The following is a 12,708-nucleotide window of genomic DNA, read 5'->3' as shown; positions in this document are numbered from 1 at the left end:
TTCTTCCTATTCCAGTACCCTTAAAAATGTTTACGAAGTACTCTGTGATGCTTCTTGAACATCACTACTTGTTAAATGCTATATCCTCATTTTAATAGACTTTTAAGTAGAATTTTAGGTAAATACAAGTCTGTTTTGTTTAAATGGTTGGTAAGCCTTGCCTGATGGGCCTGCTTTTGGAGTAGGCTCATATACTGAATTCAGTCTGTAGAATGCTGTGGCCTGGGAAAGCTTGAAGCCACTGTGAGATGTGGAAGGAAAATACGGATGGGATACATTGAAAATGAAACATGACATCAACCCCCTCCCTGCCCTGATAACTGATAACACTATGCAGCTTCCTTCTCTAACTATTTTGTGATTTGCTTTCTGCTAGGCATTTTGCTGGTGAAGTGGCTTGAGGATTTGATCCATAGCAAGAATCTTAATTTATATGATGGAAGAATGCTAGACTGATACGTCTGTGTCATGGTATTTACCTCAGGCTGGTGTATGGTGCATTATGTAGCATCAAAACACCAGTGGTGGTTAAAATAATCTATTTTGCTAGTTAGAAGAACTTACCTGCTGAATTGTGTTCTAACCTTCCTTACCCTTGCTCTGCTCTCTAAAGGAGGGAACTAGTGTAATTCTACAATGTTTTTCATAACTAGATATTCTAGTAATGGTCTGGTGTTGAAGTTTCTAGCAATGATGAGGTAAGACTTAGTGCTGGCCTGCAAAGACTTGGTTTTCCTATTGAGATGCACAGAGAATGGATTAAATTCCTGTCCAGTTGTCTGGTCTAGGGACAATCCGAACTAAGGTAAATGGGGTACAGGGTTGCTGGCTTCAGTTGCCTTGTATTTCTGTGGGTGGCCTGTGCTGGGTCTGACCCTGCATACTTGGTTTCTTTACAGACTTGCTGCTATCTGGAGTTGATATCAACCTTATGTGGTCTGCTGTGAACAGTGGTGGTCTGTAACTTTAGTCAAGAAACGGCATTACCTTCTGTGACCTACATCTCAGCAGTACTGTGTTCAGGCCCACTGCACCCTCAATACACAGGCTGAGGTATTACACCACTGTCTTGCCTCAGTAACTGAAGGATCAAAATAATTGGCTTAAGTAAAACACCATTTATCCTTGTATTTCAACTCCTTAATTTTTCTTCCCCCCCCCCCCACTCCAAAAGAGTGCATGTGCACCTCTGCAAGCCTGAGGAGGTGGCTTTAAATACAGCTCACTAATATTTGGAGGAAGCATCCTTGTTTGAAAGCTGCTTTGGGAACTTTGTACTTTGTTAATGTTTTTCCTCTAAACATGTTCTTGTAATTGTTTATGTGGTTCACTGATCAGCACTCTCTGCACTCTGTTCCAGGGCTTGCTTGTGAATAGCTCAGGGCTCCCCATCTGAGAATTTAATGCAGCTTTAATAGTGGTAAGCCAAAGAATGGAAATTCTTTGTAGCTACTCTGGTGGATTTCTAAACCTGCAAGAATTGAGCATTGGGAATCTTGTCTCTATTCTACTGTGAGGAGGAGAATGCAGCTTGTTCCTAATACTTGGCTAATGACAAGTAAGATTACCTCAAAAGTCAGCAGAAGTGACTGGATAAAAGTGGGAAGCTTGCCTGTTGAAGGATGAGACACTCATATTAAAATGTACTTTCTCTGGAGGAAAGAAAATGACTCTGGAGAGTAAAGTCATTATGTTCTTTGGCCTCAAGTCTGAGACAAGTAAGAATGTGTCCACATCAAACTAAGGTGCAAATACACTGTTAAAATACAAAGGGTGAACCTTCTTACTGCTTCTTAAGAATGAGCTCAGTTTTAGAGTTTACAAGGTGGAGTTCGTAATGAAAAGCTGCATGAGGAACTGATCGAAGCTGCTCTGCACAGTACTCCTCTGTTGCTGGCGGGTGCTGCAGGGTCTCTGGGGGCAGCATGTCTGAGCAGGGTGGGAGCGGTGGTAGGAAAGCCAGAGTTGTTAGGCCTAAAAAGGGCTTGGAGGGTGTTGGGCAGAGACAAAACCAAATTAAGACATCCTGTGCCAGCTCTTAACCCTTCACTGGAAGAAGTGTGTGTCTGAAGGGGAGATGCTAAGAGAAATGAGCATCTTTCTGGAATGCTGCTGACCCCTCCTTTCCAGACCCTGTTTCATTGTTGTCAGACTGATGTTCTGGGATCATAAAACTTAGTTTTTCCCTGGTTGGTAGGAGGCCTTGAGCAAAGTGATGCAAATTCACCACTCTACAATCTGATAATTCAGAGGTGTTATTCTGACATATTTCACTTCCACAAAATCAATACAAGCTGCAGCTGAATTGAAAAGGGGTAGGAATAGGTTGTTTCCTCCTTTGCTCCCTCCTGGTGAGCAAGGTGCACTGGAACATGTCTCTCAGCTGTTTTTCATAAAATGCTCAGTGTTCATCACTTAAGGGGGTGAATAAGGTTTCTTGTGTGCTCAGAAATGGAGAAGGGATCTTTTGTTTTTATTTTGAGGGGAATGCTGACTTGAGGCCTCAAGTCCTGATTGTAACCTTTGCCTGGAAGTGGGGTAAATATGAGGAGTAACAGTGTGGGTAAAACAGTGGCTGAAATGGTAACTAGATTTTTATTTGGACTGAGACTAGTTAAATTCCTGTTTGCTTGCAAAGTGCTTTAAGATATGCTTAGCTTCAGCTTTTCTTACTAACAAGTGGTGCTCTTAAAGAGGAAAAAAAGCACCTCTAAAAAAAAAAATTTAAGTCATTTAAAACTGGAGAACAATTGCTTCCTCTTTTTTTTTTTGCAGAGCTCTGCAGTTTGCTAGTGTGATAAATACACATATAAATTTTATCAGGAATGTCTGTCTGCTACTTTGAACTAAACATCTTTTAGTTGAGTAATAAGTTGCTGCTTGTTCTGATTTCTCATTATTTTGAGCCTTTCAGCAAGTAGTATTTTAGTTACTGGTTTACTAAGCCTTAGTTGTTACTGTTGTAGAGTCATAGAATCATAGAATAGTTTGGGTTGGAAGGGACCTTTAAAGGTCATCTAGTCCAACCCCCCTGCAGTGAGCAGGGATATCTTCAACTAGATCAGATTGCTCAGAGCCCTGTCCAACCTGACCTTGAATGTTTCCAGGGATGGGGCATCTACCACCTCTCTGGGCAACCCGTTTCAGTATTTCACCACCCTTGTAAAACATTTCTTCCTTATATCTAGTCTCTTAGTTTAAAACCATTCCCCCTTGTCCTGTTGCAACAGGCCCTACTAAAAAGTTTAAAGGAAATCGCCATCTTTCTTATAAGCCCCCTTTATGTATTGAAGGGCTGCAGTAATGTCTCCCCGAAGCCTTCTCTTCTCCAGGCTGAATAACCCCAACTCCCTCAGCCCTTCCTCATAAGGAGAGGTGTTCCTCCCCCTGATCATTTTTGTGGCCCTCCTCTGGACCTGCTCCAACAGGTCCATGTCTTTCTTGTGCTGAGGGCTCCAGAACTGGACGCAATACTGCAGGTGGGGTCTCACCAGAGCAGAGTAGAGGGGCAGAATCATTTCCCTCGACCTGCTGGCCATGCTTCTTTTGATGCAGCCCAGGATATGGTTGGCTTTCTGGGCTGTGAGTGCACATTGCTGGCTTATGTCCAGCTTTTCCTCCACCAGTACCCCCAAGTCCTTCTCTGCAGGGCTGCTCTCAATTCCTTCATCCCCCAGCCTGTATTGATACTGGGGGTTGCCCTGACCCAGGTGCAGGACCTTGTGCTTGGCCTTGTTGAACCTCATGAGGTTCACATGGGCCCACTTCTTGAGCTTCTTGAGTCTGCAAGGTAAGATGAAATTGATGTAATCATGTGAAACTAAGGAGGAGAGAAACTTCACAGTATTGCTATGCAAGTAAAATTCAGTGAATTTATGCTTCTTGAACTAATGGATCTGGTGTTGAAGATTTTGGAGAACATGGCATTCTGCTTCTTTATAGCTGGGCTTTTGTGGAGAGGACACTGAGGTACTTGATGTTAGCAACCCAATGTAATATTCTGACTTGCTCTCCTGGGGAGATTGCAGGTTACTGAACTAGGCTAATAACTTCTACCAACTTTGGTAGCTGTTTTACTGTCTTTGCTCTGCCAAAGTATTATTAAAATGCCTTAGTGAAAACAGTGTCTTACACTGTTCAACATTGAATATGAAGTGTTTGTATACAGAATCCCTGTTATGAAAGGCATTTTCTCTGCAGTATGTTCTGTTAGGTCTTAAGTGGTATAGCAGGACATTCAGAAGATAATGTGCTTAAGAACTGAGTAAATAGTTGTATAACTTGAATGTGGACATGATGTAACTGCCAAGTAACAATACAAATACAATGATGTCTTCTACTTTAATGGCTGTTTTTCTAAATTTCAAAATGCTTCTTAAAAGGAACTGAAACATGATAGGTCTGTAAAAAGGTACCTCACTTGACCATCTCTAAAGGAAAACACCATTAATGACAAAATAAACTGTCAGAGTTAAATCCTACTCATTGTTTTCAGTACCAAAGGTCATACGACTTCATTTCCAGTGTTTTGGAGAAAACGGTGATGTGCTTAGATTCCATGGTATCCCTTGGAATTTTAGCTATCCCTTGTACCATTAGTTGTGTCATTAGAGTTATCACTCTGCTCTTAATCTAGAAAGGATTTGGCTATTTTAAGGTTATGATTATGGTTTTTTTAAAAACAGTAACATAATGCTTATTAGATTCTCTGATCAGCTAGCTTCTGTTCTTGCAGCAATTTGAGCTATTTCTGTGTTTACAGGCATGAAGCCACACACTTAAGTGATTCCATTTAAACCTTTTATATAACATTAGTACTTGTATATTGCTTTACAGCTCAGCATGGTAGAATTTAATAAACTTTGTAGTGAATATGGCTTACGACAATTTTTAGTGGGCTTTCTGTTAAGCATTAAACAGTTCTGGTAACGTATATAAGGCTCTCTACATTTCCTGCTTGTAATGTTTGTAAATCTAAAGCTGTCCAAGGTGCAACTAGAAGAATAAGCCTGTATCCCCTCCCTGGTGCTGCCCCCCTCCAAGTTAAATTACGTTGAAGTTGAATGTTGTGTTCTGCCAACAAACTCTCAACGGAGTATTCTAATGTGTTCCTAGAATTACAGCAATGCATTAGCCGGTATTTTCAGATGCATTTAAACTTTTGGGGTGGAAAGAAATTGACTTACTCTCAAAAATGCCTAAGCCAGAATTTGGGGAAGCTTTAATGTACTCTCTTGATTCTGTAGACTTAATCTATATAAAGTCCTTTTGTTTTTCTGTAATTACTTAAATTGTAGATGGTTTATACATCCACACTTCTGTTTCTCTAAAGAATGCTGTGGATAGGTGAAGGAGGTCCAAGTATTCCACCCTTTCTTTTTCATACCCATGTTTTAATTGGATATGATAGCTATCCACTAATGTAGCACTAAGCAGACGCAGGGGTAAGGGAGAGAGAAAAGGGAAGGAAATTCAGAATTGTGATTCTCAAAACAGTACTAACTTGGCTAGTGGTGGTTATTTCCTGCTGTGTAGGAACTTGCATGTGGTGAGCAGTTCAGAGTTTGCAATCTGCTTCTGCTCAAGGTGGGTGACAAATACCCGTATGAACTAGAAGTTTTAGCTTCCTTATTGGGGTACAGCATGTTGATGGCATCTTAGTTGCATTACAGTAGCTAAAGTGCCAGAATTCAATGTTTTAATGCAGTTTGTTTCCACTTCTTGCTGGAGCTTTCAAGTGTTATTCAACCCTGTCAGTAGTTCTGTAGTAAAAGAATCTACGTGGCTGCCACTTAGTGTTTTAAAGCTAGTTATTTGTGGTGTGTAACTCATGAAACAGGAACTGAAGATTATAATTTCAAGCTCTTCCTGTGATGATCTGTCAACTGAAATCATTCTTAAAGTACTCTAGTTGCTTGTGTTTTTTTTTTTTTTCAGGTGCAGGCAATGATTTAAGAGCTACATTAATCATATAGCAAGCTTCATAAGCTCAGGTTTTCTGTGGGGGCTCCCCTCTTTCCATAAATCTCTTCCACGTATTTTGCCAGGGAATGAAATGTTGGTTTTAATTCCTTTCTAGACAAAGCTTATCAGGTTTTTTTGATGGTGAGATACAGGTTTCTAGATGAGGAGGATTTGTGGAATGTGTCCTTCTCTCCCCCTTCCTATTACAGGAAGAACTCTTTGGACTTAAAGATTTGTTAAGCTGGAAAAAGTGGTAATTAGCTATAGCAATTAGAAACACTTGTGCACTGCAGTTTTGTCTCTGCAGTCTCATTCTTGTGTCAATGTGCTCTTTTCCCTGACACAGTACATGGCATGCTAATGTCTTCTCCATCACTGTCTTGGGGAGGGTCATAGCAGTCTCATCTACCACTTGACCAGATCCTGAACATGAATTCACCAAATAAAAAGGCAGATGAAGATGCCTCAGTGGGCCAACTACATTAATAAAAGCTTGATTTGGAAAGTGCCTTGAGAGACCATACAATCTAGCCTCCTAGCCTCACTATGTCCATTATCACCTCTGGTAGAGGTTTGTCTAACAGGCTCTTAAAGATTTAATGAGAGACTAGATAGCTTTGCCAAGCAATCTAAAACATGTGTTTATCTTCTCTTTTGAAAGGTGTTTCTGATCTGTAAGCAGAGTTTTCTTCAGCTAAGGCCTATTTCTTTTACCAGTGTGGAAAAAATGCCCTTCACTGGGAGCTTGATCCATCTGGGGAAAGAAATTCTTACCTGTTTCATGCAGTTTCTTCAGCATTAACAACATCACTGCATTTCATGTTTTGGGTCCTGCTTCCCAGGGCTTTCTTGTCTTTCTCACTTCAGATTCTCTTCCAGTCAGTTCATCCTCTCTGAAGTGCAGCACCCAAAAAAAGGATGTAGAACTCCAAGATAAATCTTGCTGTCGCAGACTATTTTGCAGGCTGCACATAGGTGTACATACAGCCCTATTTGGTGCTTGACTTATTATATATAACAAATTGTCACTGATTCATGTAAGCTGCAATCATTTAAGATCTTACTTGGAATTGTGGCCTAGCCAGAGCTGTTCAGGAGGCAGTTGGTTTTTTTTGTTTGTAGCTAACTAGTCCTGCTTATTAAGGTCTGTCTTATTCTATGGATCAGTGATGAGATATCCGTGTTCCTGCAGCAGACCTGCTGCTGGGCTTGTGTTGCCTTTTTTCCTTCCCCCACCCCTGGCTAAGGAAGCCTGCAGCTTGAACTTGGATTGCAGCTGCCTGCTGGGAAGTGTTTATAGCAATAATCAGCTGTGGAATTACTGGTGATCATCCTGTTTACCAAGGCACTGTGGTAGGACAGATGTTGTGCAAAGCTGTACTTCTAGGTTTGAAGTCACGTAATTACTGAACTTGGCTAGTCTTTTGAAGGTGTCGATGAGCAAACATTTTCTTCCCCTTTGTGCAAGCAAACTTCACATCTGTGCTCCAAACAACAACGTTTTGGGACTGCTGAATTAATATTCTTTCTTAGAAGCTCTTAGTTTTATTGTATGTTTTGAAAGCAGATGAACTATTTTATCTGGAACTTCACAGGAAAACTCTGCTTGAGGCAATTATCTGCCACTGCCGATCTTCAGTCGTTCAGGCTGAGGTTGTCCAAGCTGTAAGTAACTGGTGATAACTTTATAGTGGAAATGGCTTGCAGCTTTAGCTGATTGTGTTTGTGTTTAGCTCTCTAGGGGAGCTCTCCTTGTGCCTAATTATAAGGAGGGACCAGACTACAGATCAGTTAACAGCATAGCTGAAACTGAAAGGCTATCTAAAAATCTGTGGGACTTGGGTGTGTGTTTTTCCACTCCATTAAACTGCCATACAATGGTTTCATGTCTCTTCCATGATCTACAGAGAAAGGCATTTTTTAGTACCTGTACAGCATTAGGTAGTAAGATATTACAAATGCTACAGAAAAAGCGTAAGAAGCTCACACTGAGCAAATAATATGCTAAGTATAGTTCTACATTTAAGAAAATAGGGGTGGCTTGCTCAAATTAAAGTTCTGCTGCTGTTCTTGCCCTTTCCTAGGACATATATCTGAGAAAATCATGCAACTTCTATTGATTCCTAAGGGAAGCTGGATAAGGGGAAAAGACATAGAACAGACTAGTAAATTAAGCACTTGTAAACCTGTTAATCTTAATTCTTCTGAATAAAATAATTCTGAAGTTACTCCTGAAGGGACCTATCTAGGATGTGTCATAGTTTTTTACAGAGAATTAGCATTGAGGAAGCAAGCAGTTGAAGGTCTTGTGCCTCTAGAGATCATCTTTTCCCTGTGACACACCTAGTGACAGCTTTTCTCGTGCCTACAGGTTGGATTTTCTGCTCTGGTCACTTTTTTGCTCACTGTTTTGCCAGATGTTATGCATTAGCCTGACCTCAGATCATTTGAGACTTTTTCCATGGGAGTAGAGATGACCACAAATGATGCATTTCACAGTGACTTTTTAATTATGACATGGACTTTTGTATCTCCTTGGTGTACCTCTTTCCTATAACTTTCCCTGGAAAGTTGGGGATTGCCTTACACAAGGGTTCCTGTTACACTATCTGGGTGTCTCATTGATGTGTGTAAGTCAGTAATCCTTACACGGGTGAGTCTTTAAGACTTACATGAACATACTGCAAAAGCATCAATGTCCTGTGATGCAGTAGAATCTGCTGTAAAGAAGCTGTTAATTCATGTCTCTTGGCTTGTTTTAGACCTTAGGAGTGCAAGTTATCTCGTATATCAAAGTCGTAATAATCTAGATCTTAACTTCTCTCCTCCTCTCCTAAGTTTTGTCCAAACATATCATGTGTTGTTAGACTCGAACACCTGGAAGGCCTAAGGAGATGTTATGAGGATAACTATGTAAATGGAGATGTATATTCCTGGAAAATAATCTTTCTGAATAGCTTCTGTGTAACTGTAGTTACCTTCTTATTTAGTAGCATGCTGTTGGCTGCTTACATCAAGACCTGAAACTGCTTTTTCCTTTTAGACAAGAGGATTCAAACTACCCCCTAGGTATTCCCAACTGTTATGCTTTAACAGATGCTATGTGTAATACATTAACCATTCTCCATATGTATTTTAGAAAATTTCCTTGGAGTATCTGAAGTCCATATGGCTATGTATGATGAAGATATCTTGAAAAATCCCTTTTATGTGGCCATTCAGAAGCGGCGTCCTGATCTATGCAGCAAAGTTGCAGAACTCCATGGTATTGTAAGTATAAATAAGTACATTTAAAAGCTGCTTATTAAATAGCAGCTATATGTATTTTAATCACATGCCTACTATGACACATGTAAAGATTAGTGCAAGCCTACAAAACTTGAAAGTGAACTAGAACAACTTTTAGTTTAAGTTGCTTGTTATTTACTGATACGGACCTCTTGATATACTGCATGGTAGTAAAAGGTCAAAGTTGGTGTTGTTTCTAAACTTTACAGCAAGCTTATTTTCTTTGCTATGAACTAAAGTTACATATTCTCCCACTTGAAACTTAAAATAGGATTGACCTTTTGAAATCCCTGGTGCACAGACAATCACTCATTTCTGACAGCATTTTACATAGCAAAATAAAGCCATTAAACTGAGTTGGAATAAAAACTCCAGTCCTTAAGACTTCTAGTCTGGGTACTCTGCAATTAGTCTTCATACAAAATTAAGTGTGTGGAGACTCCATTAAACTTGGGGGTTATTGTTACTTGATTATAAGATTAAGCCTTAAATTGGGCAAGGTTCTTTCAATTGTGTATTACTTAAGATGGTGATGTGATCAGTTGAAATGCTAAAATCTGTTCACCAGTTCCGTCTGTATTCTAACACCATTTCTGAAAGCTGCGTACTGAAAGAAACGCTTGCTTCATGCTTATCTCTTCCTTGACAACAAGATGTATTTCTTTTCAGCATGTATACAGGGTTGTATTCATAATGTGTTGCTTTCTAATTAAGAATTTGTCTCAAACTGCCAATCTGGTGTTCAGTAAACTCAAGATGCTTCTTATCTGAGATTTTTTATTTTCTTCTTTCCGATGGATTTTCATTTTAGTTCAAAAATATATTTCACTTTTATTAGCTGCCTAATTTTAAGTCATTCAGGTGACTGGTGCTAAGTAACTTTAAGATTTAATCTCCTTCTCTTAGTATTGTTTGCTTCAGCTACATCTGTCATCCTTTTTCAGGTAAGTCACTAAATGAAACTTCTAGGTTAATCACTGGGCTGTGTGTCTAACAATGGCCTTTCCTTTTTATTTATTTAAACAAAAGCACCTATAGTTGCTATACATTTGCTAGTAAATGTTTATAAGCCAGATTCAATTGCTTACCTCTAAAGGGCAAAAGCTATTGATGTTTAGCTGGTGATACATGGCATATCTCTCTAAAGCATGATCTAACTTTTTTAGGTGTTAGTTCCATGCAAAGGAAGCCTTTCAAGCAACAGTCTTTCTACCTGCCAGTTTGAATCTTATGTTCTGAAGCCGCTAGAAGAAAATTTTCAGACCTTAAATGGAAAGGTATATCTGTTTTGATATCTGAGTGTAGCTTGGGGACACTTCAATAAATGATTCCCTGCAGTTGATGACTGATAGTGTGAACTACTGGTTACAGGAGAGGTAGCTAAGAGTTAGAGCTAACTGGCAAAAGTAGTATGTTGCCCATCTAAGCCAAAGTTCTCAGGGATATACTTTCTAGCAAAAGCTGTGTTTTGGCATGTACACAAGAATAGTTGTCCTGTTCAGGTGGTAATAATGCCTCTGATTTCAACTTACTACTTTGGCGAAGCAACTTTGTCAATTTATGTGTTTTGTGGCTGTTAGGAATTTTGTTGTGTGGCAGAAGGGCCTTTATCGCTTAGTTAAGAACTGTCTCTCTAGCTTTCAGGCAAATAGTAGCCTGCCTATATTGTACGCAGATGCAAGTTCACCGAGGCTTAAGACAAAATTATGACGGTATTGAGTTGTATCTGAGGCCTGATGTATTAATTCAGTTCTGTAAGTAGAGTAGAAACTGACTTATGTAGCAGCAAGCCATGATAACCAATGCTAACATTGCATAGGAGCACGTTTTTTTTTCACTTGTAATTTTGCAGTACAGTCTGAGATCTTGCACCTGTTTGCAGGCTATGATCTAGATCTTCCTACTGTAGATGTCCTCACTGGAGTTGCTTGAGAAGATAAAGCTGAGTGCAAGAAATGAAGACAAGATGTGTGGTGTTTTTCTGAAGCTAGACTTAGGCCCCAGTTCTAAGTTGTTTTTCAATTTCCCTTCTGCTAAAAGTGCTCTAAAATCTGCAAATAGTCGCTTAGACCTTGGAGATTGTCTGAAACCTCCTCCAGTAATAGACTTGTAAAGAAAATAGTTATAAGCAAGGTTTAGCTAGCCATTGTAGGCCGAAGGATTCTTTGTTTCAGTGTCTCCACAGCATGAGAATATGAAGTCTCTTGAATCTGGGGCTTTCTTGTCTTGCAAGATTCTCTTCTTTCCCTGGAAATGTAACTCTGCAATGTAGAAGCCAAAGAGTAACTTTCTTCTGGTGGACTTTTACACTTGATCTGCTTTTCATTTTGTTTCAGGAGATCTTCATACAAGGAAACCTCATTATTTTAGGAACTGGTTTTAATTATCATCTCTCAGTACCTGTTCTTTTTGAGGAAACATTTTACAATGAAAAAGAAGAAAGCTTTAGTATATTGTGCATAGCTCATCCGTTGGAAAAAACAGAAAGCTCAAGTATGTATTGAAGTGTTAACTTGGGGGTCTTGTTTGCATAGTGAGCAAATTGGTATGTTTGATATGCTTAATACGTTTCTTTCATTCTGAAAAGCGTTGGCTTGGTTGAAAGCTTTTGGCATTTATTAGCCTGCTGGGGTGGATGTTGGTATGCTGCTGGAGAGAAATATTAAGTTGCTGCCAGGCAAACTTAATTCTGTAGGGTCTATGCCCCAGTCTCAGCACTGAAAATCATCTGCAGAATAGTTGATCCAGCATGATTTTTTTAGCAATGCCCAGTTTAGTGCTGACTGCTTAAAAAAGGGATTTAGTCTTAAATGTGACATGTGTCTTGAGATGCAAGGTGGATGCACAAAAAACTGGAGAGGTAAATTCTTTCATGGTCACCTCATCAGGGGGTAGAGGTTGTATAGCATAGTTACGTAGCAGCTCAGTTACGTAGCAGCTCTTCTGGTGGTGGTCTGTCTCATTAAGCTGAATATGTAAATTTTTGTCCTCGTACTGAAAGTGCTCTTGATAAGGCTGTTCACATTTCCTTGTGAATTTGTATAACAATCTGTCTTTACTAATAAAAAGGAACAGAAGCTTCTTAAATATGCTTTTTCTGAAATAAAAACATCTAGTCTTCCTAAATACATAAGAATATCTATTTGAAACAAATGATAACAAAGTCCAGTAATACTAGGGTAGTGTGAAAATAGTACTGTGAGGGAAGTATGAAAGTTGTTCTGAAAAAAAAAATAGCTGGCATACATATAGGCTTAAATTCTATAAATATTAATCTAAATCTAAAAAATTATTCTTGTGTTGTTCCTTTTTTGGCCATTACTTAATGTAATTGTACAGCAGTCTTTCAGAAGTAAGGTAATTTGTAATTTCAAAAGTAATTTGAAATGAATGAGATCTAAGCCTGTTATTAGTTGGCTGCCTTTGATTACAAATGAAAGGCTTGCCTAGGAAAAA

At 39.3% G+C, this 12,708-nt stretch overlaps 1 protein-coding gene across 9 annotated transcripts in view; it reads left to right on the top strand.

The window, feature by feature from the left end:
• The window catches only part of ANKRD27 (ankyrin repeat domain 27), a 49,886-nt gene that overhangs the window by 2,336 nt on the left and 34,842 nt on the right, over positions 1 to 12,708 (top strand). For 8 of the 9 annotated variants that reach the window (XR_012675400.1, XM_075161320.1, XM_075161319.1 and 5 more), the window contains exons 2-4: positions 9,104 to 9,234; positions 10,419 to 10,529; positions 11,589 to 11,745. Coding sequence is in view for 8 of the 9 variants with exons in the window: in XM_075161320.1 (XP_075017421.1) it covers positions 9,133 to 9,234; positions 10,419 to 10,529; positions 11,589 to 11,745 (370 nt within the window). In the remaining variant the exon portion in view is untranslated. Of the gene's footprint in view, positions 1 to 1,288; positions 2,584 to 9,103; positions 9,235 to 10,418; positions 10,530 to 11,588; positions 11,746 to 12,708 lie in introns of those variants that run through there. The other variant, XM_075161325.1, reaches the window with a different exon arrangement.

This window comes from Calonectris borealis, chromosome 12, assembly GCF_964195595.1.
Source record: "Calonectris borealis chromosome 12, bCalBor7.hap1.2, whole genome shotgun sequence".
Lineage (NCBI taxonomy): Eukaryota > Metazoa > Chordata > Aves > Procellariiformes > Procellariidae > Calonectris > Calonectris borealis.
Note: the sequence above shows the minus strand (reverse complement) of the source record. Positions and strands in the feature narration are given on the sequence as shown.